Source organism: Camelina sativa, chromosome 16 (assembly GCF_030686135.1).
Source record: "Camelina sativa cultivar CO46 ecotype springtype chromosome 16, ASM3068613v1".
In the NCBI taxonomy this organism is placed as follows: domain Eukaryota; kingdom Viridiplantae; phylum Streptophyta; class Magnoliopsida; order Brassicales; family Brassicaceae; genus Camelina; species Camelina sativa.
This window is the reverse complement of record NC_141895.1, coordinates 30,536,118-30,563,901: the sequence shown is the minus strand read 5'-3', so window position 1 is coordinate 30,563,901 and position 27,784 is coordinate 30,536,118. Positions and strand designations below refer to the sequence as shown.

Sequence of the window (27,784 nt, the reverse complement as noted above, 5' to 3'; positions counted from 1 at the left end):
AACAAACTTCATTTCATCAAACAGACATAACTAAGAAAACCATGCCGGAGTTAAAATTTGGTTTAATAACCGGTTTCAATTCAAAACCGAGATTTTGTAAACATCAGACCGGATATATCCATCTTTCGATTACTGCCTTAAACCCTAAAACCTCAGGGGGAAAATATAATTCTCATTTCGTCTGCAAAAAGAGTCATCGGAAAATGTACTCGTTAATTCTCCGGGAACGTTCTGGATCCTTGACAGGTTCCTTATGGAACCGAATCGTCACCCGAAACATGGGTGGTGGTCCGAGAACCTTCCCTGGAGGACTCAACAAGTGGCAATGGAAACGAATGCACGAGAAGAAAGCTAGAGAGAAAGAGAACAAGCTCTTGGATCAAGAGAAGCAGCTTTACGAAGCTCGGATTCGGACCGAGATCCGAGCTAAAATGTGGGGTAATCAAGATTCCGGCGAGAAAACGGCGAAATCGAAGCAGAGTCACGGACCGATGAGTCCGAAAGAGCATATCAAAACCTTGGCTGATCGGTTTATAAAAGCTGGAGCAGAGGATTTGTGGAACGAAGATGATGGGCCGATTAAGAAATCGGAAGAAGAAGGGTCGTCGAGATTGTCTCGTAGGGATAATGGAGGAACAGGTTCGAATTCGATTGATTCTAATTTTAATTCGCCAATTGATGTGAGGAAGTTTGTTTCAATGGGTAGTAATAGTAGTAGGAGAGGCTTTTCGAGTACGAGTAGAGGTAGGTTTAAGAGAAATGAGAGTTCTTGTGATGAAGGAGATGACTTTGATGCTAAAAAGTTAGATACTTTGAGTCCTTTTTCTCCTAAATTTGCGGGTACTAAGGAGAAAGTGAAGAGCTCGCGGAGTGTTGAAGGAGTTATAAGGAACAAAGGTTTGTTTGGTCGGAGAAAGTTTAGGAAGAATGATAGTTCAACTGAAGAGGATTCTGATGAAGAAGGTGAAGAGGGAAAGATGATAGGTTGGATGGATTTGAGGAAGACAGGAAGCAGTGCGTCGTTAGGAAACCACGATGTCAAACTGACGAAAAGAGTGAACCGTAATGTCACGGACGAAGAGCTGTATCCTCCGTTAGATATTAATACAGTCAGAGAAGATCTCAGTAAAAGAAGATCTGTGGATAATGTAATGGAGGAGAACCGAGAGCCTCATGACTCGATTTACAGTGGGAAAAGGTATTTTAAACCCCTTGTCTAATAAGGCTTTTGAATTTGTTCAAGTTTGGATTTTGATGAGTTTTTACTTCTTCTGTATATTGGTTGCAGATTTGATGAGTCTAGTATATCTCCTTTGACTTTAAAGGCGCTTTCTGCCTCTGGCATTTTTAATATGACTAGAGTTCAATATGCCACTCTCTCTGAGTGCCTCGATGGTATGTATCCTTCTAGTTGGTTTCTTTTCCCTGTTCTTTTCTGATTGCTGTGATGTGCTTTGGCATTTGACAAAGGAGTATCCTTTATGTTAAAGCAGGTAAAGATGCGTTAGTCAAAGCCAAAACCGGGACGGGAAAAAGCATGGCCTTTTTGGTATTTTACAATCCCTTACTCCAATATCACTGGCCTTAGCTCTTGTTGTTTCTTTAGATAACGCTGTTAAAATTGAAAAACAGCTTCCTGCAATTGAAACAGTTCTGAAAGCGATGAACAACGGTAAAAGTGTTCACAAAGTTCCTCCGATATTTGCTCTTATCCTCTGTCCCACAAGAGAACTTGCGAGCCAGATTGCTGCAGAGGGCAAGGCTCTTCTCAAATACCACGACGGTATCGGTGTTCAGACTCTAACTGGAGGTACCCGCTTCAAACTTGATCAGCAACGACTAGAATCCGAGCCATGCCAGGTTTGACCAACCGTTGTTCTTTGTGTTACTGGAATTGCTTACAATTTCAGTTGTTGTGTTAAAACCTTCTTTTCTTTCCACACTTTATTACAGATACTAATTGCAACTCCGGGAAGACTCTTGGATCATATAGAGAATAAGTCTGGCTTAACATCACGTTTGATGGCTCTTAAATTGTTTATAGTTGACGAGGCTGATCTTTTGCTAGACTTAGGATTTAGGAGAGATGTCGAAAAAATCATAGATTGTTTGCCTCGTCAAAGACAATCTCTTCTCTTTTCTGCAACCATCCCAAAAGAGGTACAGTTGCTATATATCTTCACTTCTTTTTTTACCTTTATGACAAAATCCATTGCGAGAACATGGCTTACAGTTAATTTAAATCAGGTCCGTCGAGTCTCGCAGCTTGTTTTGAAAAGGGATCACTCTTATATAGACACAATCGGTCTTGGTTGTGTAGAAACTCATGATAAGGTTAAAAACTTAAGCTCTTCTTTTTGTCTCAAAAGCTTGTTACTTGAATCTGGTTAGTGAATTTTCTTGCTTTGGTTTCAGGTGAAGCAATCTGTTATTGTTGCTCCACACGAATCTCATTTCCACTTAGTACCTCATCTACTAAAAGAACACATCAGCTACACGTCTGATTATAAGGTAAAACAAACCTTGTGGTGAATATATAAGCGTTTTTCATCTCTCTTTTATCTTTATAATTCTCGTAACTACCCAATTTCAGATAATAGTCTTCTGCTCAACTGGTATGGTAACATCACTGATGTACACTCTGCTCCGGGAAATGAAATTGAACGTTAGGGAGATTCATGCTAGAAAAGCTCAGCTCCATAGAACACGTGTATCAGACGAGTTCAAGGAATCGAATAGACTGATCCTTGTCACATCTGATGTATCTGCTCGTGGAATGAACTATCCTGATGTTACTTTGGTTATACAGGTAAAGCACAAAAAGCAAACATTTTTCATGCCAAGGACAACCCTTTTATAAATATTTGACGGATTGGACTTGGTATTATGTTGTTGATAGGTCGGTATACCAAGTGATAGAGAACAATATATACATCGGCTTGGTAGAACCGGAAGAGAAGGCAAAGGAGGCGAAGGTTTGCTTTTGATTGCGCCATGGGAGAGATATTTTCTTGATGAGCTCAGAGATTTGCCTCTTGAACGGATTCCGGTTCCGGATCTTGATTCAAGAGTTAAACATCAGGTGTGTGTGAAATTTAGTGTAATATACCCATAACCAAAGTTTTTGGTTTTTATTGCCAACTGACATTGTTTTGTGACCAGGTTGATCAGTCAATGGCCAAGATTGATACAAGTATTAAAGAAGCAGCGTACCATGCTTGGCTCGGTTATTACAACTCGGTTCGAGAAACTGGTAGAGACAAAACCACGCTAGCCGAGTTAGCTAACCGGTTTTGCCATTCTATCGGTTTAGAGAAACCTCCTGCTTTGTTTCGAAGAACCGCGGTTAAGATGGGTCTCAAAGGTATTACTGGTATTCCAATCCGAAAATAAACTGACCCGGGTTGGTAATTTAGATGTATCCTCGTGAAAAGAGAAATGTATCAACACATTTATGATCAAGTAATGTTAGTTTCAAGAGTTAAATCAACATCATATTTAAATAATTTTGTTATTTGTTGAGCTAAACTTACTAATCAATATTGTCAAAAAAAAAATCAAAAAATCATTAATCTATATCATGAGAGATGTCAAAGCAACGAAGGATTTTTGAGTTACCAAACCTCTCTGGGAGAGAGGCAGTGAATAAACATCTCCATCGTCATTATATATTGTTGTAGTGTCGTATTCTTCTCCATTCATAGGCAAAGAGATGTCATAATCTTTTTTCATCGTAGCTTTTTGGTTTCCTTAGAGATGATATTTTTTGTTTTTTTGTTTTTTTGTTTTTTTTTTAGAGATGATATCTTGACCTTTCTTGTTTTCCAAGCCAGCTAGCCATGATGCTCTGTTGTGGACCTTGTGGTTAGCATACTTTTTGCGGAGCTTCAACTCCCATATCCACCAGACAAGACTTAAGGCAATGAGTTGATAATTCTTCAACTTAATTAATAAACAAACACATCGTAATGGATGATGGATCGAACAGCTCTCTTATGGGCCTTTCGTAGCAGCACCTTAAGAAGGATTAGCTAATCACGTGAGCAAAAAAAAAAAAAAAAAAAAAGATGGAAGGTTTGTAAAAAGTTAGTAATATTTTGTTATCGTTGTGGTGATATAAACAAGATTTAGGAATTAAATACAAAAATATATCCTTATTTATGTGACCGTTGTGATGGACTAAACAGTAACAGTTTCAGTTTCCTCTTTTTTCTTCTTCATCTTTTGAAAGGCCATCAAATTCAAATCATCATGGGAGCAGAGCGAGCTTATGGCGGCTATATATGTTGGGTGGGATCGCATATCATAATCTCTCATTCGACTCGATCAAAGGCGTACGTAGTAATGTGTGACAAGCAGGAAGCGAGCGAGGACTCTTGTACGATCCATCTTTTCTTCTTACCCTTTGGATCGCTCTCTTCTGTTGGAATCCACCGTGAGCTACTCCGTTTCGTCTTCGTCTAACGGTTCATCAGGTTTTTTTTTTTTTTTTAATTCTGGGAAACCCCTGATTCTCTCTAAAAGAGTTATTGTGATAAAAAGTTTGATAATTGATTACTAAGGCTTAATTAGATTTTGTTAAAAAAGTTTGATAATGTAGGATTCGATTTTGGTTTGTATAGTTTGATTGGAAGCACACCAATGGTGTTTGATCTGACATTGCTCGAATCAATGGAACCATGTAGAAGCTAGCGTCAAGTAGGATAGGTCAGAAATAACCCTATCGCGCGGCCACAATAACGCATACAGTTATTTTATCTTTATTATCATATATAATTCATAATCTTACGAAAGTACTACTATATGGTTACTATTTAGATAGGCATTTATTTGTCAAAACATTAGACCGCTGCCTTGCGTTAACGTATATCACATATGACATATTCGATGAGCTGTTCAATTTATTATAAAACTGATCAAAGAGTCGTAATCGTTGGCGCATGCATGACCAACGTCAGATATCCTTGACGTGTCCTGATCCAAAAGGGCTTACTTATATGTTACAAATTCTAAGAAACCCACTTTGAAGTATATATATATGTTAAATCTCGCATTTGTTTTATATTACACTCCATGTATCCGTTTCTCTTTTATTTTTATTTTACAAAACAAGAACTATATATACACATTCTGAGATAATTTTCTTATATCAGGTTTCCCATTGTTTGCATGGTAAGAAAATATTAGGAAAAATGAGCTTGACATTATCAATACATATATAAACACTTGTGTATAGTATTCTCTTGCAAAATACTGTGTATTAATATAGGTCCGATTAAATTAGAATATATATGGCTGACTTTTTACTTATATAAAACATATACATATTGGTTTGGTTTGGTTGGTGAAATCTAACAAATTAACAATTGTCTATAACTTATAAGAAAAAATTATTAGTATATAATATGTTAACGCGTAAAAAAATATATGTCAAGATAAATAATTTATTTGCAGGAGCCAAACCAAAAATAATAATAAACATATAATTATTTGGAGGAGTATATTATTCCAAGGTCAACGGTGTGTGATCAAGGAATCGACGGGTCGGAGAGACCCACGCGAGCACTCCACCCGATCGGGATTACAATACTACCCTTGAATCGAGTTCCCATTTGTGAAAACGTCAAGACTTCTGTATGACTGTATCGGAATTTTACCAAACGACAAAACGTGCACCACGATGACGGTGAGGCTCTACAGTAAAGAGGAAATATCAAACTCATTACAATTGTTGAAGTTTGATTTACGAAATGAAAACTCAAAAACACCTCACCTAAAAAATGTTATTAATCACTTAAAACCCCCACATAGAATTTTTTTTAACAATTGTATATATAATACGTTTGAACTTTCTTATAGAGAGTCAAAGGAGAGGTTAGGTTCGTCTTTACGTAGGATATAAAAATTAACTATATTTAATTGACTTGAGAGGAATTTAGTTTGTTTCCTTCGCTTACAAGTCCATGTCACGATCCTGTAATTAATATAAATCTTAAGCCTGCTAAACTCATCGACATCAACACAAGACTTTTCAAGAAACCAAAAAAACTCTATAACGGAGAGAAAACTAAAAATGAAATTTTGTAGCCAGAGGTTATCGTTTCTAATCGTCATGATCTTCCTTTTCTCCGGGCTTATTTCCACTTCCGCCGGCCGCAAGCTCCCGCCTAGCATGACGGCTACGGAGGAGTTCCAGCGATTAAGTTTTGACGGCGAAAGAATGTTATCGGACGTGAGTACCGCCGAGAAGTATGATCGGATCTACGGAGCTTCGGCCAGATTAGTTCCCGACGGTCCTAACCCGCTTCACAACAAATGATATATATCTATTTTGTTGTAGTTACAATTTTGTCGCCATTATACTATATTCAAATTGTTTAGGGTTTTATATTTTAGATTTGTTTCCCCCTTGTACCACCAAATTCTCTTATTTAAGTTCTTTTAGTTTCTTTATTTTGTAGATACAAATGTATCATAGATATCATATACGTACAGAGACTTCTGTAACTTTTGTCTTTCTTTCATATTTAATTACATTTATTTAATACGATCTTGAAATTAAAATATGTATCAAATGGTTCTATTGTTATAGATTGATTTGAAATAAAGCCGCGATCGATAACATTTGTTGTGTTATATATATTTGTTGTTAATTAGTTAAAAGATTTTGGGTTTTACTCAATTACTATAACATTCTGCCATGTTACTACAGTTTTTTTTTTTTTTTTGGTTCGTTTGTTGCAATGAAGTCTATTACTATACGGACGAAATCTATTATTATAAATAAGACGCATTAAATTTGGAATATGCTTCCAAAGCTCCAATATATTACGTAATTGAACTTTTCTTTTATTTCAAATAAATTGAGGTCAACAATCGTATAAGCAAAACAATGAGTGCTCCCAATAAGCAAAACAATAAATAAGTCATCCATTGAACAAACAAACGATAAAATAAGTCAAGATCTATGTATCTTGTAAAACAATTCTCATTTTACAATAAGAAATTAAGTGACAATAATTATGAGTAGGCAAGTCACGGCACGGCAATGCGTTTGACCCCCTCTTTTATAAAAAGAATACTACTTAAAAGTTTTAATATAAACACATCTCCACACAAAATTGACTAAAATCAGAATTTTCATTATATTTATCTTTCAAGAAAAGCTCAAGTGTGAAAGAGTTCAAACAAAGATCAGCGCAATCATAATCAGTAAGAAGATAAACAATTTTGACAATTATTATGTTTATGTTTCTTTGGAAAGAACTTTTTTTATTAACTTAGAAGATAGTTTACAAAAATATTCAACTGATGCAATCAGTTAAAAAAAAAAAACATAAACAAGAATATTAAAAAAAAAATCAACTTAACAAGCTAACAATGCTTTTCATACCAAATAACCATTGATAATTTTCATGTTTTATTTCTTGTTAGTCAATAAGAAAATTATCTCAGTTCTATGGCTAATATTGTGTGACCTTGATAGTTTAAACCGAAACTTTGGTGTTAATATCGATGATAAAATCTTCTATAAGGACTAACATGCAAAGCTTTTCAGATATAACCGACACGTGGCTAACACGTGTCCCGTCGACAATATTTTATCACTTCTTGAGTTTGTTTCTTCTGTCGTTCTCAGAGACACACACAGTGACAAAACCTGATCACCGGAAAGGAAAAAAAATCTCTGTTCAGACGACCGAAACTTCTTACCGGAGAATGTTACGTCAGCTTCCACAAACAATTACGGCGGACGTAACGCCGGATTGGCTTCCCGTCGGTTGGATTGTTCACTCTACAGTTCTAAGACGCGGTCGCCATACTAAGGTACACTGCTTAGTACTCTTTAGTCTCTAAATTTGAAAAAACCCATCTCAAATTTTGTAAATTTACGAAACATTCAACACCAATTTGAGAAATTTTGTGGAAATTTCTTCATTAGATTGAGTAAAGACCCAATCTTTAATTGAGAAAATTTAGGAAAAATTCCACCTTTAATTGTAGATGTAATTGGTTTGTATGCATGGTGATGGCAATTTTTATACAATTGATTTTGTAGACTTACACGCAACTGAGAACAGGGAAAAAGTTGTCTACCAAGGATCAAGTTCTTGATTACATTCAAATGGAGAAGATTCGAGAGAAACGAGAATCCGGAATCGAGAAGAAGAAAGCAACTGTATGTATGATGAGTTCTTTACCCCAAAGATTCATGTTCTTGAGTACACACACTTACAAGTTCTTTGGTGCGTTTATATAATGTTTCTTTTTCTCTTGTTTCAGTTAAAAGCCTTGCAAGACATAGAGACCGCAATGGAAAGGCCTTGGTGGCTTCGGGATGAAAGGCAAGCTGAGTGGAGGATTGGTGGTTCTGTTGGTGGAGTCCCATACAAGGAGGTATAACTGAGATTAATCATTTTGTGCATTAGTTTGTTACTGAGAGTGACCGATTTGTTCTTTTTTTTTGTGTGCGTGTGTGTAGATGAATGTGAATGCACCAAATGATTTTAAAACCCATTCAAAGGAGACAGTGCCATTGGATGAGAACACTGTGGTATCTGAAGATTCATCAGGTGAAGAATACGAAACCGGGTGTAATGAAATTGTAAGATGCATTATTTTTTTCTGAATTTTAGAATCTTACAATAGAGGTTGTTATCAGATTATATATATCGGTTTAATCACTTGGTTTAATCCTTCTATTTGTTTATGGTTAAACCTTGGTTATCTTAGATTGTAATTAAGAAACAATCTCGTATTATTGGAAACTTAATGAAGCATTTTATAATAGAAGAAAAATTTGTTAGATCTGAAAGTTGTAGTAGCTGGTTTGATACATTTGTTTTTTCAATGTTTTACAAGACGTATGTAATTGATGAGGATGAAGAAGATTTGTCAGAGGGTGAATATGTCGAAAATGTGGAGAATTGCTCCAACATATCTTCTATTCCTGTAAGTGAATTTGTTCTCAGGTTTGTTATGTTTCTTCTCGAACATGTATTGATGGGAGTTTTGTGTTTTATTTTATTGGTAGCTACGGTCACAGCCAGAAAGAATGCATAAATTTGAGTCTCGAGCAAAAACGCAGTGTGTGTTTGAAGGTAAGTAGAGAAAACGAACCAAAGAGTAATAATAATACAGAGATGTTTGTTGGTTAGTGAAAACAGATTCAGATAGTTTTTGTTTGTGCAGATGAGGATATGAGTAGTGACAGTGACACCAAACTTCCAGAAGCTGAAACCTCGAAAGAAGAAAATGGTGTGGGAGAGACTGGATCATTAACTGTTGAAATCAACCTGGACTGTGAACCTGCAAGTGATAGTTTGGTAGAGAATAAAAGTGGGACCGAAGGAATAAGAACAAGAAACATTGAGATCATTGACCTAGAGAGTGACTTGATTCACATATGTGACTCATCAAAGGTTGTTGAAGTGACTCAGGAATCAGGAGATACAAGTGAAGAGCCTCTTCAAGCTCAAGCTGCGCATGAACAAGGAGATACAAGCGAAGAGGCTCTTAAAGCTCAAGCTGCGCATGATCCAGGAGATACAAGTGAAGAGCCTCTTAAAGCTCAAGCTGTGGAGAAATCAGGAGATAAGGGTGAAGAGATTCTGAATGCTCAAGCTGCGTGGGAAGAACCTGTTAATGAGTGGAGAAGATCGGTCTTCTTTCCATACAGAGAAACCCCTTCACATTCTGTACTTGTTTTTGACGATTCTAATGCTAGATCATCTGTAGAAGATCTTAGCAACACCGTTGAGCTTGGTTCAATCCTGCAAGAAAAGAACATCAGTGGCTCTAAAAAGAGGAAGAAGAATACGGAAACATGTTCATCTAAGAACATCAAGAAGAAAGGCATTGAAGCACCAACCAAAAAACTTCAGAGAGGCAAAACACCACCAAGCAAACCGCATGGCAAGAAGGGAAGTTCGAGTGTAAACATGGCCAAAAAACCTGATGTTTGGCCTGAGCCATGCCCAAACTTCCCATTTGAACCACTCACAAGATCATTTCAAGTAGAGGATGACTCGGTAATCCGCAGGCACTTGGAGCAACAGTTTGCAGCTCCAGGAAGTGCTGAAGGGAACTTACCGTTACCTGATTTCGGATTGCCTAACTTCTCCAACATCCAAATCTCACTGAATGAAGAACCTGCATCCAAGAAAAAGAAGTCTCCTGATCCTCCATGTGTACAGGTCGAAAATTCAAGCTTACATAGTTGCAGTTCCATAGGTACTAGTATACTACAAATAGTCGCAGGAAACTAAAGAGACACTGAGACTTGACAAAGCTTAAGCTGTTTAAAGACCTTTTGTAAGAAACCTTAATATGCCATATATTTACTCTTTAAGTTATTTTACTCCAATTATGTGCATACCTTTAACAAGAGCCAAATATAGATCAAAAGTTCAAAACAAAATCATTGGGTTTTCTTTTATTAGTTACTTTAGTAATGCATCTGTTCAGCATGAAGATCACATTTTAAAAACAAATCGTAAAGGTACAATAGTAAATTTATACGGACAAAATACATACTATTACATGTTATTCCAAAGAAACTCACAAATGACTGAATGAGTGATTCCGAACCAAACCGAATTATTATAGATATGAGTTTACTTTGTTAGATAGTTCTTTTTACTGAATAATCTGAATTCCGAACTATAAGAACTGAATCCAATCCAAAACTCAGATGAGATAATCTTACTCATTTAGAATTATTTATAGGATTACAAACTAATTACTTTTTAAAATGTAAATACTAAAATGCCACATCAAAATTAACAAACACTAGATTGTATCTTAAATCGGACCTGGACCGATAAAAACATTTATAATTTGTATAATTTTAATTTACATTGTGCTAAAGCCTAAAATTATTTTTCTAATATGTATCATATTCCATCATATTAATAGTACTTTATATATTAGTATCATACATTAACTCAACACAAACCATATATAATAATACTATATAAGATGCTGACAACATATTACATATATATAACTAGGAAACGAAATCGGAATTTAATTTTTTGCGCGTGGGTTATTATCTAATCAATTACTAATGAAAAAGAAAATATGTACTTTTCACAATATATATATATATATATATGTATCATATATTTGCAATCCGGTGAAAGCCTAATAAATTGAATTGTGTTTACATGTCTTTCTATTGAAGATCTGTTACAACTTTTTTCACGTATGTGTTTTATAATCTAAAAATTAGTTAGTTGCAATTATTTTTCATTTTTATTTATTGGTTACGATGTCAAATATTAATAAAAATGACTGATTACAACAATACACATACGTAAAAATAAATCCAATTAGTTTTCTACATATGTTCTGCTTATATTTTGCTAATGTTTTGCTTGTTGTCTGCCCACTATTTTCTTTCTATCTTAAATTAAAATGAATCAAATATGACATAAATGCAATATCATGTTAATGCAATATTGTTTGGAAAATATTTGATCAGATGTAATATGCTTCTTAGTTTTATGCAGTCTCGTCAATATGATTTCTTGTTAACATATTTATGAGTTTGAAAATTAAACTCATGTTAAGTAAATATATATCAAGTCACACATATTATATTATGGATTTTTACAAGCTCTAGTTTCTTTTTATCAAACTCAAACAATGTGTGTTTCTTTGGTTTATGATGTTATTTAGACCAAAATATATAAAATCTATGTTGTTATTGTAAACCAAAAGATTTCAAAATTTTAAAATAGATAGTTGAGGATACTTATGATGTATATAAAAGCATGTGTGAATAATTACAGTGTAAGATTGACTTCATCACTGAATATACAAAAGATTCTTGCGCACATATTATGAGTCAAAGTGACTTTTTTTTTGTAGCCTAAATCCATATTTAAGGTTAAAGAGTTCATTGTTTGGACCAAGAAGAAAAACTTCTCCATTTGTTTTAACAAGAAAAATGTAGTTACTAAGACTAGTATGGTGTGTAATGTGAGAACTATGGAAACAATCAGTCGCCTAGAGCTGAAATTGCACTTCGTACACAACCTGCAAACCATATGCGAAAGTGCTCTCGAGTTTCCTTTCCTAACAAAGTTGTCCATTCGTTGGTGTCCAAAGCTGAAAAAGCTTCCATTAAATTCGAAGAGTGTTGCAGACTTGGAAGGGCTGGTCATAAAGCATTCACCCAAGGTATGGATAGAAGATATTGAATGGGAGTATGAAGCCACTAAGCAACGTTTCTCATCTTCATGCATTGGAAAGGTATTTAATCTGCTCCTCCTCATCCAATTTGTCTATCTTTTCCTGGTTATATATTCATAGGACGTGTTTCACCAATATTTTTTCCTCTAAATATTATTGTTTTAGGATTCTATACATGATCACTACTGGAATGCAAAGGATTGCGAGAAAATTGGAGGCCAATTATCTTTTCTTATTTATATTTTATTTTGTGATTTGTGCCTTTGTTTGGTAAGAAACTTTTCAGTGTGAGCTTGGTTAGTCAGGCTTGTAAAAGCCTCATACACTTTCCGATGTGCTTTACAGTATATGTGTTTATTCCCTGCGACTACTCTTGATTGCCTCAGCGCGCAGTTTGTGTGCTTTTTAGAGTTTTGTGTGTTTCTACTTTCTACTTCCCATGACCGCCCTTTCTTACTCAAGAGTTTTGGTATTTCCCTTCTTTGTAAATTAACCAAAAACAAACAGAATCATAAATTTTCATGTGCGTGTGGAAATTTACACAAACTTTTTTTGTGATTTCTCGGTAGGGAGGGATGTTTTTAGTACAGATCTTTTAAGCGAACCACTAGAAGGAGTCTTTGATTGAGGATCATCTGAGATGGATGAGCCATCTCCTTTCCATTGCTAGTCAAGCCTGCCATTCAACAAGCCCTGTTGTGGCGTAAATAAATAAATAAATAAAGTAAAAGTGCGTTCCTATTTCTCAGCTCAGATTAGAGCACCAGCTGCTACGCTGACAACCCCCGTTACGCCGCTCCTGATGGCAGTGTTGAGCGGTACAAGGCTCGCCTCGTTGCCCATCAGCGGCCTGGGAGAGAGTCTTTTGATAGCGCCCTGTGGTTAAGCCTATCACTATTCGTCTTTGAGTCTTACTCTATACCATGGCTGGACTCTTCGTCGGATGTCTTTCTACAGGGTCACTTAACCGAAGTGAAGTTTTCAACTGTGTACTAGGCTACTAGCATGAAAGCACCATGACGATCTCAGAATCACATTCCTGGTGAAGCAAAGACAGATGATCCACAAAATCACAAACCATTGTTCACTTCTTGTTTTGGCACAGATTGAGTGAACATTGTTTGAATCTAAAAAACTTCAGCAGCTGTTCCCAAAGGGAATGAACTTCAGGTAAATGTACTGATAATCTCTAAAGCTGCGACTCATCTCTAACGTGCTGCCGACACCAAGCTTCTTACCAACATCCTTTTACTTGGTTTCTGCATCACTGATTGAAATGGAGAAAATTCGAGAGAATCGAGATAAACGAGAATCAGGAATCGAGAGGAAGAAAGCAACTGTCTGATGTTCTAGCTGATACAGCTGACCATCGATCTCCCTGATACAGAAAACAACTATATGTTACAGCTGCTACCTTTTGAGGATTTCCAGTTCTCATGGCCACTAAAACTTTGATGACTCTCTCTTCCTTTTCTTGTGGAACCTTTTGGCAGGTTTGATCAATCGAAATGCAATCCATCTGTTTTTCCAACAGACTACGTCTCTTCCTGCACAATTTGTGCAATTGAGTTCCATCTGATACACCAGACATTAGATAGTAATCACTCATCATGCTATCTCTCTCTCTCACGAACACAGAAGATCTGAAAACAGATTAGATTGCACAAGTTCCTTTTATGCTCTGTTTCATGCTGCAGAGTCAGCTACGACTCAAACCAGACTAATAACTCCACTTATATGAGTACACGTTTTACCATTCGTTAGTCCCCCTCAAAAGTCTCTATACCAGGCAGAGTCTTGAATCATTAAGCACACATGTTCTTTGGGATCTCTGTTTCAGATTCTTGTCCAGAAAAGTTGTGAAGCATGCAGTATTGTTGTGTATATAGTCCAAAGCTGCAACCATTCAATCCAGTCCAGTCTACATGTGTTTGCGAAGAGACACGTACTAGATCAGCAGCAGCCCTAAAGAAAGGAAGAAGCAACCTTCAACAGAGACATCAGAACAAAGTATAAAGCTGAAGTTAACAAATGATTAGAAGGCGTATCCAACAATATTATTTTTTGTAAAATTGACCATCATATAACATATCTCATTTCAACGGTAACATAAACAAACACGACAAATGATTTAAATTAACAAGTGTAAGTGGAACATCAGAATCGAAATCAATCAAGCAAGAAGCAAAATGACACTGAATCTTCCATTTTTTTTCATTCATCCTTCAACTGATGATCCTGCAAAGCAAACACACTAAACTAATGAGAGAGTGTAAATTTGGAATGTGTATCTTAATTTTTGACTTCTAAATTCAGTAGCTCTGTAGAAAAAGGAAAATAAAGCCACTGCCTTTCGTTGAGGACATACCACACCGTGCTGCAGATCCACCAACATTGCCACTGCCTTTCGTTGTTCCTTCTTACGACATAAGCAGGCCAGCATACCATGGAAAGTGATGTCATTAGGAGCCACACCATTAGAAATCATTTCCTCGAAAATGTTTAGGGCACCACTAAGATCACCCATTTGACAAAACCCATGAATCAAAGTGCTGTAAGTAAATGTATTAGCAACTATTCCTTTTCGATGCATCAAGTAGAAAATCTCCACTCCATCGTCAACCCTTTTAGCCTTACAATAGCCATTAATTAATGAGGGTCGTATAAGTGACTACGTTCGGAGAGCATCCCTTGGTTGCCATCAAATCAAACATGCGCTTGGCATCATCGAGACGGTTACGCTTGCAAAGCCCATCGATGATTGAACTGCATTAGGAATTATAGCCCTACGGAGCATCTCCTCATATAATTCTTCAGCCTCAGTGAACTTCCCTTCTTTGACATATGCATTGATCAATGCAGTGAAAGTTACAACATCAGGATTGATTTGCCTTTCAATCATATCACGCAGCAATCTTTCGGCATCACTCCATCTACCAGAACTACAAAAAGCATCGATCATACAGTTGTAGGTAAGAACATTGGGAAAAATGCCTTTCTCAAGCATTTCAGTGAAAAGATTTTGAGCATGGTTGTGGTGCCCGTCTTTGCAAAGACGATCAATGATGGAATTATAGATTACAGCATTAGCTTTGATGTGGGTTTGCTCCATATTCCTAAGCAGATTCAGTGTCACCAATCTTACACATTCCGTTTACAACTGTTCCGTAAGTAACCTCGTCAGGTTCATGACCATCCGATCAAGCAGAGCCGTTACTTCGAGCATTCGACCCTCCACACAAAGACCGTTCATGAGTGTGTTGAACGCTATGACATCGGGTGTACATCCCGTTTCAGCCATATGATCAAACAAAACTACGGCTTCAGAGATCCTAACATCGAGACATAAGCCCTGGAGCAGCGTGTTAAACGTAACAAGATTGGGGTGAAAGCCAAGTTTAGTGATCTTTCCAAACGTAGACAAAGCAAAAGACAACTTATGACAGCTGCAGAAACATTTAATCAGAATAGAAAAGCTGTAGATATCAAATGGAATCCGCCGCATTCCCATCTTCTGATAGAGAGAAATCGCAACATCGGGTCGTTCCATCCTCACGATGATGACACCCATCAGTTTATTGAAAAATCAATTGCCGAATACAAGGGACCAGATCGAACCATGTAAGCGAACGGATCAATGGCATCATCTAAGCTTTTGATATAATGAAAATCACCTCTCAATTTCAAAGCTCTCTCCTTCGAATGTTCCTCCGCACAAAGAAGGCATACCCTTTTCAACCTTGATTCCTTTCTTCGGGACGCGTCGATTACCCAATCTCGTACTGAACCATCTAGCAGAAGCAGCAGCACCTGCAGTAGCCGAAGAAGATTCCGATCTACAAACCCTAGCCAACATCTTTAGTTTCGCCTGATCTTCGTTCTTTCTCGATCGACCTACTTAACGAGAGAGTGAGATAGTGTGAGTCCTTAGAAAGAATCTCGATCGCTTCGCTTCAATTGGAATTGGCACAATCACCGGTTTAATTTAATTGGGTTGGTTCGTTGACCGGTTTAGATGAAACCCATCGTTGACTCAGGTTGACCGGTTTAGATGAAACCCATCGTTGACTCAGGAAACAACCACAGCCCGAGAAACTTAACAATACCAAAACAAGTTTTATCGACAAAACAAAACAAAAAGGAACTTCATCATACCAAAACAAAACAAGTTCTTGCTTGACAACTTGACAAGAACAAGAAGAATCAAAATCCAAGGAGTTTTTGAATCATTAAAAACAATCCCAACACAAGAACATTAATAATGAGAAGTATGTCTCTCTCTCTCTCAACATATATCATTTTCCCAAGATTAAAAATCAAAACAGGAGTAACACACACAACATTGGTTTCTTCTTCTCTTAGTATGATGCTTCAGAGTTTTTCCAACCTCCATAGGACTCCTCTTCAATACCCCTGCTTCGGTTTTCCTAACAAACACAACCATTACAAGATGTCAAGAACACATATTGCTCTTCAGATTCAACTACTTAACATTTTAAAACCAAATCAAGAACGACGAAAGATGGTTTTTTATACCGAGGGCTTGAAGGAGAGAGCGACCCAAATCTCGCCTTTGAACTCTTCATCTTTCACCACATTGTATGCTGATGGTGGGATCTCTCCTTCCAAGAAGACTGGCTCCAATGGGATACTGCATTTTCTCAAAACATATATGTTCTCACAAATCTATGTAATTAGGAAAACACCAAGCAAAACAAAGAATCTAAAATTTGAGGAACTTACGTTGCTTCACCAACCGCATCATCCTCTGTGCCGACATCTTTGTCAAAGATTTTTGCTATTAACTCTGTTGTTCCTTCAGAGACAGTGAAGATAAATGTCTCGTTCCATTCTGGAGTTGTCCCCATTCCTGCAAAAATATTCAATTTTTTTTTCTTCTCAACTCTTGGAACACACAAAGATCCATTGATCTTGATTGAAAAACGTACCTGTTGCAATACTGCTCTTCTGATCTTGAGTCCGACAAGTGAGTTGCACATAAGGATCCATGTTATCTGTTCACAAACCAAACAATATAAGTCAACAACTAAGCAAATCGATTTCACATATACACAAGAAACGAATCCAGATTTACAAACAATTAGACTAGATGATCATTAGAATAACATGATTCCGGATTAGCAAAAGGGATCTTAGATTAATATGAATCGAAAGCCTAAATCATAAAATAAGATCACATGTTTGTACACACAGATCTTTCCAAGTCAGCAAAATCTGATTGGCACCACTATTCAAAATTGTGAATCTTTTGATCCAAAAGACGAAACATTTAAACACGTACGTGTATACATTGACAGATTCAACACAATTGAGACAAAACCCATCAAACAAAACTCAAAAGGGTTCTAAGAATTTCTGAAAAAAAAAAAAAAAAAAAAAAATAGATTTTGACGAAAGGAGGCTTACTCAAAAAATCAGCGTCCTCGAGACCTTTGGCGCTGACAAGAACGACTTCAAGAGTTCCATGAGGCATTTTTTTTTTTGTTCTTCTCAGAGAAATTGTGAAGATTCAGATCCCAAGAGAGAGATGCGAGGAAGCTTTTGTTTGATTTGTAACTGGTAATAAGATCGTTTTCACCACGACAATATGAATATATATATATTGGGAATTTAGAACGTGGCTGTAGCCCGTGGGAGCGTGTAACTAACGCTCTTTTTTCCTTAATTAGAGTAATTGAAAAATAGTTGTGCTTTGTTGAAATTAATTAGATGATTAAGTTCGGGTCAAACTTGAATATTTTCCAAAATTTATGACATTGTTAACCAGTCTTACAGATGTTGTTATCTTATTTGTCTACTACTACAGACATTAAGGAATTGTGATTTTCTTTACTAATGGGAAATTACAAGTTAATCTCTTTTAATTGATTTATTAAGATTGTTTTCCTCTTCTAGCAATATTTATATGTTTTTGATTAATACTGTTAATCACAATATAATAATAAATAAATAAAAATCCTATGGAATTAAATTTTTATTCATACAGGACAAGCAGTATGACTTTGCTGCTATGCTAATCTAATCATTATGACATAATCTTTTAAAATGGGACATTACCTTTATTGCAATGAAAATAATAAACATGACAAAAAAAACTTTACAAATTGTTCAACTAGTTTTTTTCTTTTTCATTTCTTAATTTTCTTAAATTGATTGATTTCTTTCTAATATGAATAAATGGATATAAAGTAAAATTAAAAATATATTCTCAGAAAGAAATTATGTGTAAATGTATTAATTAGAAGAAATTAAAAATATAATAATGATATTATAATAGTCAATGTTTTCATTAAAGTCTTCAAAATAATTGTAGCTACAAAAAATCTTTTATTTGTTCACTTTTTCCACCGGGTTAGTTTAATCTAACACTTGCCATTTTCTTGATATGTATACAATATTTTGTTTTACCCCAAAATATGAAATAAATAATACGTTTGTATCTTTAGGACAAACAAGCTTCTGAATAATGATGTATTTTACCCCAAAATATGAAATACATAATACGTTTGTATCTTTAGGACAAACAAGCTTCTGAATAATGATGTACGCTAAAGTAAATTGGGGGAATAAACATAGCATATATCTTCTAATGAATACTAGTATATTCATTTATAGTAATAAGAGCTATACAAACAACAAATTGATGCATGGCGGTGAAAAAAGATTAAAATAAGCTGATGTCTTATTGGCGTAATATGAATTGTCAACATAAAATCACTGATATAACGGTTTAAAATAGCAGTAAGTAGTAGTTTTTGTGCTTCGAACCGGACATCAACAAAGCCATACCTTAAAATCAATCTGCAGAAAAAAAATCAATATCCGTGAAACAAAACAGAGACGTTAAAATTGAAAACAAAAAAAAAAAATCTGTTCGCAAAAAAGAGATAATCAAATTAATATTTCGTCTCTTCATGTTTGTTGTAGGATCTTTATCACTTTTGACAACAAACGTAAGTTGAGTACTTCTTCTAAGAGTAGTTCTACTAAACAACAGACCTAATTACGTTCCAATAACCAAAAACTTTATTCTCCAATATGTGTTTCTTGCACAAAAGGCAATCAGTCTAAAAGCTTATTTGGGTAAAAGAAGTAGAACAATTCATGAATTCAGACAAGTAAATACTACCTTCAAGTTCATTGATAGTAATGGACTGGATCATCAATATGTCTCTTGAAATAAGCAGCAAGCTTATCAAGATCCCCAAACATTCTTTTCCTGAACTTGAATCCCTTTGGATATAAACCAATGTACTCATGGTGCGGATTTGCAGATCGTATGTAAGACAATATAAAGCTCCCTGGATGTTCATGCGATACATCAAAACCGTAAACTACCATTTTGGGGTTTTCACCCTTCTCAACCCGAAGTAGATCATCTATTTCCGACTTTGTCCCAGTCCGAAATTTACGGTAGTTGATCATTGTCATAAGATGAGTTACCAAAGGGTCAGCATACCTATCCATTACCTGAAAATTTTAAAACGCATAAGTATTTTCACTTATATATCAAAACTGAAATTTATAAGAAGAGTATAATAAAGACGAACCTCATCTAGATCCTCGAAGGTTTCATTCCCAATTTTCAATGTTTTACCAATACGTTGTAAGCTCACTATGTCCTTGCTCTCCTTGTCACCTTCGATTATCTCCTTGTTAGCATACACATTATCAAAAATCTTGATCATCAAAGTCAGATGATTCAGTCCTCGTGAGCTTGGACGAACAATGCTTTCTCCAATATTCTTATCAGACAAATACTCTGCTGCTTGCTCAGCAGTAATGTTCTGAAACCGAGGATGAACAATCATCCGAGACTTAAACTGTTTCTTTTCTTTAGGAGCCTTCTCTTTCTCTACCATGGCATTGTTCTGTTCCTCCTCGTGGTAATACTCATCAACATCCTCGAAATTTATGTTCTTTCTCATTTCGCTTTCTTTGCAGACAAGGAGCACACGATACCTATTCTTTTGAATTGATATGATCTTGCAAGTAACCATATCGCCTTCACACAGTTTGTTCGACAAGTCAACAATATCTCTACCATTATCTGAGTAATCTTCCTTGGATAGAATCCCAGGTAATCGACAATCTAATGCACATATGGCTTTACCACTTGTCACTTTCTGAACAGTGGCCTGCACAATTCTCCCTTCACCAATAGTTTCTTTTGTTTCACCTGAGAACATATAAAACTCTTCATCTGCATCAATAGCTTTAAACGGACTCCGCCAATCCTGAAAACCACAGATTAGTTCTCTCATGATAAGTCTATAAGTTTCCTTCTTATTATCTTGGTTCTTGCTTCTCAAATACTCATCAAGAACAATTCTTCTCAAAGAAGCTGGCTGATCTCTCACATGCTCAATCGCCATCTCTATCGCATCATCCTCACCACCTCTTACGATACCATCATGAGCATAAACATCTTTCGCCAATTCCTGCGCAGGACCGTATGATTCAGGATGTATTCTAGTATCATCCAACAGATCAATAAACTGGCTGCTATTACAAGCTGATCCGCTCCTACGAATCCTCAAGAAACCAGCTGCATTTACAAATACTTTTTTACCAATCCCATGATTTATCAGTTCCTTGCGGACAAATATTGAACCAGCTCTAACAAGAGACTTCTGCAAAGATGAAGCTTTCCTAGGGCCAAACCCTGAAACAAACTGTAAAGGAGAAAAAAGCCATTCATGGCTCGCAGCCAGATTAATGTCGATTCCAACTTGATTCGTTATGTCAACCATAACTTGTTCAACCATCTCATACTTCTCATCTGGATCAAGAAAGTCCTGCAAAGAATGAAGCTTCCAAGACAAAATATCTTTACATGGACCGCATAAAGTTGAGATCATTGCTAATGGATTCTGAAGATAACGTCCAAGAGCAACTGCACGTTTCACAATCCCTGGCTGTTGAGGTAGTTGTTCACTTGAGATTCTAGAGTTTTCGTATAGCCTAGGAAGAGACTCATCCGCATAAACCACTAAAATATCACGAAACCCATTAATTACATCAAAGCCTAGTTCTTCCACGATTTCGAATATTACCTCATAAATCTTATCCTTCAGACGTAAACAACTCATATTTACAGCTCCTAAAGCCACAACATCCGGTTGATGTTCTGTTATAAACTTTGAAAGACGATCTTGCTCCTTCTTTTTACGTTGTTGGTCATTTACATCTGGAAGTCGCAATGCCAAGGATCCCGCGTAAAGCACATCAAGAAGCTCTCCCGATGAATCCAGCATCACAAATGTAGTCTCTGGATTTCCAGGTCCCCAACAACACGCCAAGACCCTTGGCACAGCTTCCTTATCATTCCTTTGGTATGGCCCTGAAGACACTTTGTTCCATAAAACCTGTCCATACTCCGAAAGCAACCGAGTCTTAGCTCTGCTAGTTAGCAAGGATCTTGCTTCTTTCTCCATTGACGGCAAAAGAAAACCGTGAACCGCATCTTCCAATATCAGTTTCCTCTGCTCATTCCAGATTTGAGCATACTTACTAACACCAACACTTAGATAGTGTTCATTGCATTCACTAATGATCCTATTCATATGATTCTCCGGGAGCTTGAAAGTTACTTGAAGAAGCTTCTCCTCTTCCGCTTTCTGAATGAGAAGCCATTGTACACCTTCAAACTTCCTCAAAGGCTTTTCCCGTAACCACTTAACCGCAGAGAACCGATGGAAAGAATCTATAACCACATTCCCATCTGGTGTTGGACTTGTTGAGACTACTGCATTCTCCATATAAATCCCTCGAAGATACTTTTTGATCAATACCTCACAGCTTATCTCGACCGCAGCCACATGTCTTGCGCCTTTAAGAACAGCTTGAGGATCTTCAAACATTGCACAGACATAGTTCAATGCCATCTCCTCAGGTGTTTCCTTTGCATCTTCAAGATCTTCAACAAGAACTTTCTCAAGAGACAACGCGAGTCCCAACTGCTCAGCGCTATAACCAAACTTGTTTGCAAATTCCCGGATCCCAAATTTGCTGCAGATGTTATATTGTGATTTCCTATTAGGCCTCTTGTACTGTCCTTCTTCATCGATCTCACGAAGAGGAAAATGCAAGTTGAACTTTGAGTCTACATCATCCACTTCTCTCTCTGTTTCAGATGCTTCAAGGGACTTGATAACCGATTCAAAAAGACTCTTATTCAGATCAGACCTGCAGGTTTCTTCTTCAAAACGTTTTGTATAGTAACCGAACAAAGCAGTTTTTCGTTTCCGCAGAAGAAGCCACTTTCTATCCAAATCTTGAATCATCCACAAGACTTTATGCCACTTGGTCTCAAGCTTCTTATCACCATCATCATGATCAGAACTGTCTAATAAACTCAGACACTGCTCCTTCCGGTACATAGCTATAAACGGTATCTCTAGCTTCTGCACATGATACAGCTCCAAAAATCTAACAATATCATCTTTGTTCACCAAACAACACAGACCTTGTTCTTGAACCAATCGAGCATAAATCCAATGACTCTCTTCTTCAATGCTACTTTCATCCACTGGAGCGACTCCAAAGGTTTCTTCAGATATCTGCATTCTCTCAGGAACATCAAGCTTCCTAATTTCATCATCTCTCTCTGTCATATACTTCTCAGAGAGAACCATTGGTCCAAACTCATCTTCTATCTTTCTTTCAATCTTTTCGTTATATGCCAAATCCTTTCTCCTAAGTTTCAACAGTTCTTCAGGATCACCAAACAGATCATTAGCATACCGTAAAGCGTTCGAATCAGTTCCTTGCTTAAATTTATTTATCTTCCTCACTCCATGACTATCTTCATCTACAATGAAGTGACTCAAATCATCATCATCATCATCATCATCATCGTTGATGTTAATCTCTTCCTCGGTAGATTTCTTCCAACGTTTATACTTTTTTCTTTCAAAATTGGCGTTGTTGTCTTCTAGAAGAAGGTAATCATCTTCGTGAAGGCTAAAGTCTTGGTCTTTCTTCCTTCTATTTCCACTCTTTTTCTCAGTACATGGTCTTTGTTCTTCTTCTTCGTCTTCTCCATCATCCGAACTATCCACTAGAAACCCATCTCCGTAATCAAACTGATCATCTTCATCATCGTCTTCTTCATCATCGTTGTCTCGCTTCTCCACTGGATCGTCATCAATCTGTGGCTCTGTATCAAAAACAGAGTCGAATCTTCAGGAAAAAAAAGATTAAAAAAAAATAACAGAGAATTAGGGATTCAAAAGCAGAGCTCTTTATGTACCATCGTTGATCTTTTCCATGATTAGGCTAAGTGATTAGCTGTGAAGGTGGAGATTAACCATAAATACTCTCCGATCGTAAAAGTGGTAACAATTTGGTTCTGAATTTGGGGAGAGTGGTAACAATTTGCTTTCGTGATTTTTTAGGGTTCACAAAAGCAAGAGGCTACTAATTGTAGTGAAAACCGGCGTTAGGAGTTGAAACGCGAGGAGTGTTCCCGTTGGGAGTAGGTTTGAGAGATTTCCTGCCTAAACCATAAACCATCTCATTACTGTCCAAGTTGAGAAGTGAACAACAGGTAACAACAGCAATCCCAAGTAACACTCACACCCCTAATAAAGAGCTAGATCTGTTTTTTAGAATTATGCAATAAGACCAAGAAACTTAAACTGGAAACATTGTCTTACCCAAGCATTGACTGAAAACTGAATCGTCTGCTGATCACAGCGCAGTGAACTTGGGTTTGCACCTGCCGTAGCAGATGGCCCAGAGGCTCGAGGAACCGATCCTGAGGCACACAATTAAGTCAGTTTTTGTTAGTAAGAGGAAAGGTCATCTCATCTCATATAGAATAAATTTGAGGTTCAAGAATATCAGAGAAAGTAAGTTCACCTGAGTTACGTGAACGAACTTGTTCATTTGCATTAGAAGACGGCGTTGAAGATGCAGATGTAGCAGATGGTCTAGCAGATTGTGAAGACGAAGATGAAGTCGACATAGGCTCCACAACAAGATCAGGATCCTATGGCAGTGTAAGCACCCATATTTAGCAACAAATCCAGACCAATACGTTTAAAAGGAAACTTCATAGGGAAAAGCAAAGATGAACAGCACAAACTAAACAAAGACGCAAACGAAAATGAAATCAACAGAGTAACACAGTTTTCAATGGAAAACCCTACCCTCTGCTTAATATAACCTAATCAAGGGGAGATTCGAACCCAATGACTACGCAAATTTTAGTAGAAAGAAGATCAAAACTCCCCAATCGTTAAAAAATCAAGCAACTGCAACAAACACACTTGTAAAACCTAAGATTCAAAGTTCTCAACCAAATCAGTCAGCACAAACTCAAAGTCGAAACTCAAAAGCAACGAAGGATAGATAAGCATAACTTGAAGAGGGAAGAGAGTATGTATGATGTAGCGTTGGTAGAATTTGCGCTTGAAATGGTCGACGACTTCGGGACGAGAAGCCATGTGAGGAGGGATGAGGATATTGGACCAGTAATCAGCCCATCGACCGTCGCTTTCGTAGTCGAATGCTGCCGCCGCAATTTTCTTCAACCGCAGAGGATCTTCGCCGCCTTCCGCCATGGATGAGATCGCCGGAGAGAGAGAGATTTCGGATTCGGATTCGACTTTGTATGGGTTTTTTGCTTCTTTGGTCCACTTTTCTTGTTTACTTACTAGTAGTACTAGTAGTACCTTGTTGAATCTCCCCAGAGCGACGACGTTTTAGCGCAGCAGTTATTTGTGGACTTTATACGTTTAGGACTTTAATTTGGGCTTTACAGCCCAAAAGGCCGAAATCTTTCTATAAATATTTTTTTCGACAAATATGATTTTATTTATTAAAGATAATGACTTTAATTATGGTTTTTATTTTTGACATGGATCTTTAAAGATTTTATCGATGAAAAGAAGATTTTTTTTACTATTTTAGATTTAGGTTATAATTTTTAGTTGTAGAAATTAGTATTTATGGTTTTGGGTTTAGTTTGAACGTTGACTTCTAGTTTTAGTTTTGTGATGTTTGAAAAGAAAAAAACTCCATATTTTAGTAGTAATTTTAAAAAATGTAGAATGTCCATCGTATAAGTTAAGTACTCCGATCCAACCTAGAGAGTTTAATTAAATAAACAAACAAACCCATTTATGCGTAAACTTAGTTATGATATTAGACATATATATGTCTTAGCACTACAAAAAATATGGTTGATTGCATCACTTAAATAGTATCACAAAGGTAAATGATATCAATTTAAATGACTTATCAATAATTGATGCATAATTATGTGTTTAGCATCAATTATTATTATTGATGTTGTAATGCAATAATTTGACATCAGTTCAATAATAGTGACACAATTTCATTTGAATTTGCATCAATTCAAAAATATTTAACAGAAAATATAATTTACATCACTTAATATAATGATACAAATTAAATATCAATTAGATAAATGATACAAAACTTATATCAATAATAAAATGATGTTAATTCATACATATTCGATTTAAATTAAATAAATATATGTATTTCAAAATTTTATTATATCAGTAGCATATAACTGATGCAAGTCAATATTAATTTACAAGTGTCAAAACTCAAAATAATCAATATTATTTTTTTTTATTCTCCAAGGATCAATTTATTTTTTTATAAAAAATCAAATATATATTACTATTTCCCAAAAAAAGTTTTATAAATTTCTATTATTAATTATTTTAAAGATACGAGAATAATATTTAAAAAATGTAAATTATGTTTATTTTATTTTATTTAAGAAAATATAATAATTACATTCTCCACCTAACAAACCTGCAAAAATATTTATTTTCAAAAATATATCACAAATATTTCCATAAATTAATAATTATTAAAAAAAATTCGTAAATATACAGTATCCTTGATATATTGATTTTTTTAACAATTAATCAGTATTATCACAAATATTTTCCATAAATAATAATTATAAAAATAAAAGAAAACAGATCTGTTTGGATATATATCATAACCTTTTTTCTTTTATTTTTAACATTTCTCAACTTTTCTTGCTTTTATTAAAAATATTGGGGGATTTTGTATTTATATTAAAGCTGTTTAAAAAAAACTGAAAATTTGTTTCCATTTTCTAGACTATTCACGATCTTTGTAACTACTTAAAAACAAATCTCTCTGATTATTTAAGGGTGAAAGTGTTTCTCCATATATATAAGCAAAAAAAAAACTGAGAGTGATCAAAACACAAACTTTTGTAGAAGTTCTTCTTTGAATGTCAACAAGACAATCACTGGTAAATCAAATTATTCATTTACAACACATCTTCAGCATATAATCATCCCATCTAAAACATTTAAAGGTAAATCTTCTTTTTTTTTCTCTATTTTATATAAGTTTTTTGATTATCAAATGTAGAATTCTAATTTTTCCTCTGTTATTTTTGTTTATGTACTCAACAAATCTCAAGATGAAACAACAATGTCACTAAGACAATGAAAAAGAAAGGGAGGGAACAAAAGCAATATATGTTTCATATAACACTTATGAAGATACATATGACCCTTCAGCAAGAATGAAAAAAAAGCTCAGTTATCAATTTATGATCTAAGTTCATATCAGTTTTTTTTTTCCGTTTGTAATTCAACGTTGAATGTATGATCTGATCAGTTCATATCAGTTTTTTTCTTTTCTTTTTGTTAAATCTATATTAAACTAAATGCATTGTATTTATGTTTTTTATTTATTTTGTAAATAACAATTTTAATAAAAGATATTAGAAGAGTTTCCAAAAATTTTTAATAGATATCAAAGACAATTTTTGTATTTTAAAGTAATTTCAAAAATATTTAAAATAAACGAATCTGTTATTATTATTAAAACAATAAATCTTTTATTGGTATCATTTATTCATAAATGATACCAAATTTTAAAATCATTTATAAAAATTGACACAATAATTTAAAATCATTTGGTATAACTGATTTAATAAATCGATGTAAATTATTTGCATCAACAAATAGTAAATTATTTTTTAAAGTGATACAAAATATATATACATCATTTAAATCTGATCCAAATATTAAAAATAAATGATTTAAAACAACATCTTTTTTGTAGTGTAGCATGGAGTATAAAACAACATCACCAATATCAATAATACAAACTATTAATTAGAAAGATGTCTTCCCTTCGGCTAAGAAACGGAAACACTCCGGCTCCGGAGCTCGACGAGTTTTCCGATCAGCCACCGTCAGAAACACGGATGCTCAAAAGACAGATGTCAGTGTCTCAGGGAGCTATGTCAAACACGCTGACGTCAGCAGCAAATCTCTCAAACCTACTCCCAACGGGAACACTCCTCGCGTTTCAACTCCTAACGCCGGTTTTCACTACGATTAGTAGCCTCTTGCTTTTGTGAACAAGAGTTATCAAACACGTATTTAGAGGCTACTAATTGTAGTTTCCAAATATTTCGTACTTTCTCTAAAATACTATGATTTCTATTTAGCTAACAAGAGTTAAATGGTTGGACTCTATTAATTTGTTATATTGAATTATTGTAGTTAATTAACCTCCTCGAAAGACA

At 35.5% G+C, this 27,784-nt stretch overlaps 6 protein-coding genes, 1 long non-coding RNA gene and 1 pseudogene across 17 annotated transcripts; 4 read left to right on the top strand and 4 right to left on the bottom strand.

The window, feature by feature from the left end:
• Positions 1 to 101: 101 nt before the first annotated feature.
• On the top strand, positions 102 to 3,490 carry LOC104752998 (putative DEAD-box ATP-dependent RNA helicase 48). Of its 4 annotated transcripts, none has more exons than XM_010475262.3 (10): positions 102 to 1,198; positions 1,289 to 1,395; positions 1,494 to 1,549; positions 1,633 to 1,860; positions 1,954 to 2,160; positions 2,248 to 2,334; positions 2,416 to 2,511; positions 2,594 to 2,809; positions 2,900 to 3,082; positions 3,163 to 3,490. In XM_010475262.3, exons 1-10 carry the CDS (start codon positions 204 to 206, stop codon positions 3,391 to 3,393), a joined length of 2,406 nt encoding a protein of 801 aa, XP_010473564.1. In that variant the 5' UTR covers positions 102 to 203; the 3' UTR covers positions 3,394 to 3,490. The 4 variants fall into 4 exon arrangements, with proteins under 4 accessions (XP_010473564.1, XP_010473563.1, XP_087349208.1 ...); XM_010475261.3 differs by having other exon boundaries at positions 104 to 1,198; positions 1,491 to 1,549; XM_087493082.1 differs by having other exon boundaries at positions 147 to 1,198; positions 1,652 to 1,860.
• A 2,524-nt stretch (positions 3,491 to 6,014) lies between these two features.
• On the top strand, positions 6,015 to 6,564 carry LOC109129599 (CLAVATA3/ESR (CLE)-related protein 14). Its single transcript, XM_019238047.2, has one exon. It carries the CDS (start codon positions 6,074 to 6,076, stop codon positions 6,317 to 6,319), a length of 246 nt encoding a protein of 81 aa, XP_019093592.1. The 5' UTR covers positions 6,015 to 6,073; the 3' UTR covers positions 6,320 to 6,564.
• An 834-nt stretch (positions 6,565 to 7,398) lies between these two features.
• Positions 7,399 to 10,366, top strand: LOC104752997 (uncharacterized). 2 transcript variants are annotated; one of them, XM_010475259.3, is made up of 7 exons: positions 7,399 to 7,827; positions 8,060 to 8,179; positions 8,284 to 8,397; positions 8,483 to 8,605; positions 8,863 to 8,952; positions 9,035 to 9,101; positions 9,193 to 10,366. In XM_010475259.3, the coding sequence occupies exons 1-7, from the start codon at positions 7,516 to 7,518 to the stop codon at positions 10,266 to 10,268; spliced, it is 1,902 nt and encodes a 633-aa protein (XP_010473561.2). In that variant the 5' UTR covers positions 7,399 to 7,515; the 3' UTR covers positions 10,269 to 10,366. The 2 variants fall into 2 exon arrangements, with proteins under 2 accessions (XP_010473561.2, XP_010473562.1); XM_010475260.3 differs by having other exon boundaries at positions 7,590 to 7,827; positions 8,082 to 8,179.
• Positions 10,367 to 14,310: 3,944 nt separating this feature from the next.
• On the bottom strand, positions 14,311 to 16,177 carry LOC104752996 (uncharacterized; annotated as a pseudogene). Its single transcript, XR_015583399.1, has 2 exons — positions 14,567 to 16,177; positions 14,311 to 14,436 (listed from the first exon to the last, which is right to left on the bottom strand). The product of XR_015583399.1 is annotated as an uncharacterized LOC104752996 (transcript).
• A 136-nt stretch (positions 16,178 to 16,313) lies between these two features.
• Positions 16,314 to 17,891, bottom strand: LOC104752995 (16 kDa phloem protein 2). Its single transcript, XM_010475258.3, has 5 exons — positions 17,626 to 17,891; positions 17,148 to 17,213; positions 16,942 to 17,068; positions 16,735 to 16,849; positions 16,314 to 16,625 (listed from the first exon to the last, which is right to left on the bottom strand). The coding sequence occupies exons 1-5, from the start codon at positions 17,690 to 17,692 to the stop codon at positions 16,557 to 16,559; spliced, it is 444 nt and encodes a 147-aa protein (XP_010473560.1). The 5' UTR covers positions 17,693 to 17,891; the 3' UTR covers positions 16,314 to 16,556.
• Positions 17,892 to 18,777: 886 nt separating this feature from the next.
• On the bottom strand, positions 18,778 to 24,902 carry LOC104752994 (transcription elongation factor SPT6-like). Of its 6 annotated transcripts, none has more exons than XM_087489762.1 (7): positions 24,375 to 24,875; positions 24,085 to 24,214; positions 23,880 to 23,980; positions 23,474 to 23,716; positions 19,770 to 23,380; positions 19,349 to 19,689; positions 18,778 to 19,020 (listed from the first exon to the last, which is right to left on the bottom strand). In XM_087489762.1, exons 4-6 carry the CDS (start codon positions 23,490 to 23,492, stop codon positions 19,357 to 19,359), a joined length of 3,963 nt encoding a protein of 1,320 aa, XP_087345888.1. In that variant the 5' UTR covers positions 23,493 to 23,716; positions 23,880 to 23,980; positions 24,085 to 24,214; positions 24,375 to 24,875; the 3' UTR covers positions 18,778 to 19,020; positions 19,349 to 19,356. The 6 variants fall into 6 exon arrangements, with proteins under 6 accessions (XP_087345888.1, XP_087345886.1, XP_087345885.1 ...); XM_087489760.1 differs by having other exon boundaries at positions 23,474 to 23,720; positions 24,588 to 24,871; XM_087489759.1 differs by having other exon boundaries at positions 23,474 to 23,720; positions 24,375 to 24,869.
• On the bottom strand, positions 23,835 to 24,788 carry LOC147926122 (uncharacterized). The gene is made up of 3 exons (XM_087492868.1): positions 24,525 to 24,788; positions 24,085 to 24,214; positions 23,835 to 23,980 (listed from the first exon to the last, which is right to left on the bottom strand). The coding sequence occupies exons 1-3, from the start codon at positions 24,786 to 24,788 to the stop codon at positions 23,835 to 23,837; spliced, it is 540 nt and encodes a 179-aa protein (XP_087348994.1).
• A 1,408-nt stretch (positions 24,903 to 26,310) lies between the features above and the next one.
• Positions 26,311 to 26,990, top strand: LOC147926121 (uncharacterized). The gene is made up of 2 exons (XR_015583494.1): positions 26,311 to 26,557; positions 26,666 to 26,990. It is a non-coding gene; the product is annotated as an uncharacterized LOC147926121 (long non-coding RNA).
• Positions 26,991 to 27,784: the final 794 nt, after the last annotated feature.

Bases quoted from the DNA above. Each gene is read 5' to 3' on its own strand.
- LOC104752998 (XM_010475261.3), top strand. From the start codon at position 204: ATGTACTCGTTAATTCTCCGGGAACGTTCTGGATCCTTGACAGGTTCC. The intron at 1,396-1,490 runs GTATGTATCCTT...TTTATGTTAAAG, and splicing joins TCTCTCTGAGTGCCTCGATG to CAGGTAAAGATGCGTTAGTC. The intron at 1,861-1,953 runs GTTTGACCAACC...ACTTTATTACAG, and splicing joins TAGAATCCGAGCCATGCCAG to ATACTAATTGCAACTCCGGG.
- LOC109129599 (XM_019238047.2), top strand. From the start codon at position 6,074: ATGAAATTTTGTAGCCAGAGGTTATCGTTTCTAATCGTCATGATCTTC.
- LOC104752997 (XM_010475259.3), top strand. From the start codon at position 7,516: ATGATAAAATCTTCTATAAGGACTAACATGCAAAGCTTTTCAGATATA. The intron at 7,828-8,059 runs GTACACTGCTTA...TTGATTTTGTAG, and splicing joins GACGCGGTCGCCATACTAAG to ACTTACACGCAACTGAGAAC. The intron at 8,606-8,862 runs GTAAGATGCATT...ATGTTTTACAAG, and splicing joins AAACCGGGTGTAATGAAATT to ACGTATGTAATTGATGAGGA.
- LOC104752995 (XM_010475258.3), bottom strand. From the start codon at position 17,692: ATGCCTCATGGAACTCTTGAAGTCGTTCTTGTCAGCGCCAAAGGTCTC. The intron at 17,069-17,147 runs GTACGTTTTTCA...ATATTTTTGCAG, and splicing joins GAAGAGCAGTATTGCAACAG to GAATGGGGACAACTCCAGAA. The intron at 16,850-16,941 runs GTAAGTTCCTCA...GAGAAAATGCAG, and splicing joins GATGCGGTTGGTGAAGCAAC to TATCCCATTGGAGCCAGTCT.
- LOC104752994 (XM_087489758.1), bottom strand. The intron at 19,690-19,769 runs GTTCGTCTTTAT...TAAAATTTTCAG, and splicing joins CCTTCGAGGATCTAGATGAG to GTAATGGATAGGTATGCTGA.
- LOC147926122 (XM_087492868.1), bottom strand. From the start codon at position 24,788: ATGGCGGAAGGCGGCGAAGATCCTCTGCGGTTGAAGAAAATTGCGGCG. The intron at 24,215-24,524 runs GTTGAGAACTTT...ACACTGCCATAG, and splicing joins AGTTTGTGCTGACTGATTTG to GATCCTGATCTTGTTGTGGA. The intron at 23,981-24,084 runs GTGAACTTACTT...TGTGTGCCTCAG, and splicing joins AGTTCGTTCACGTAACTCAG to GATCGGTTCCTCGAGCCTCT.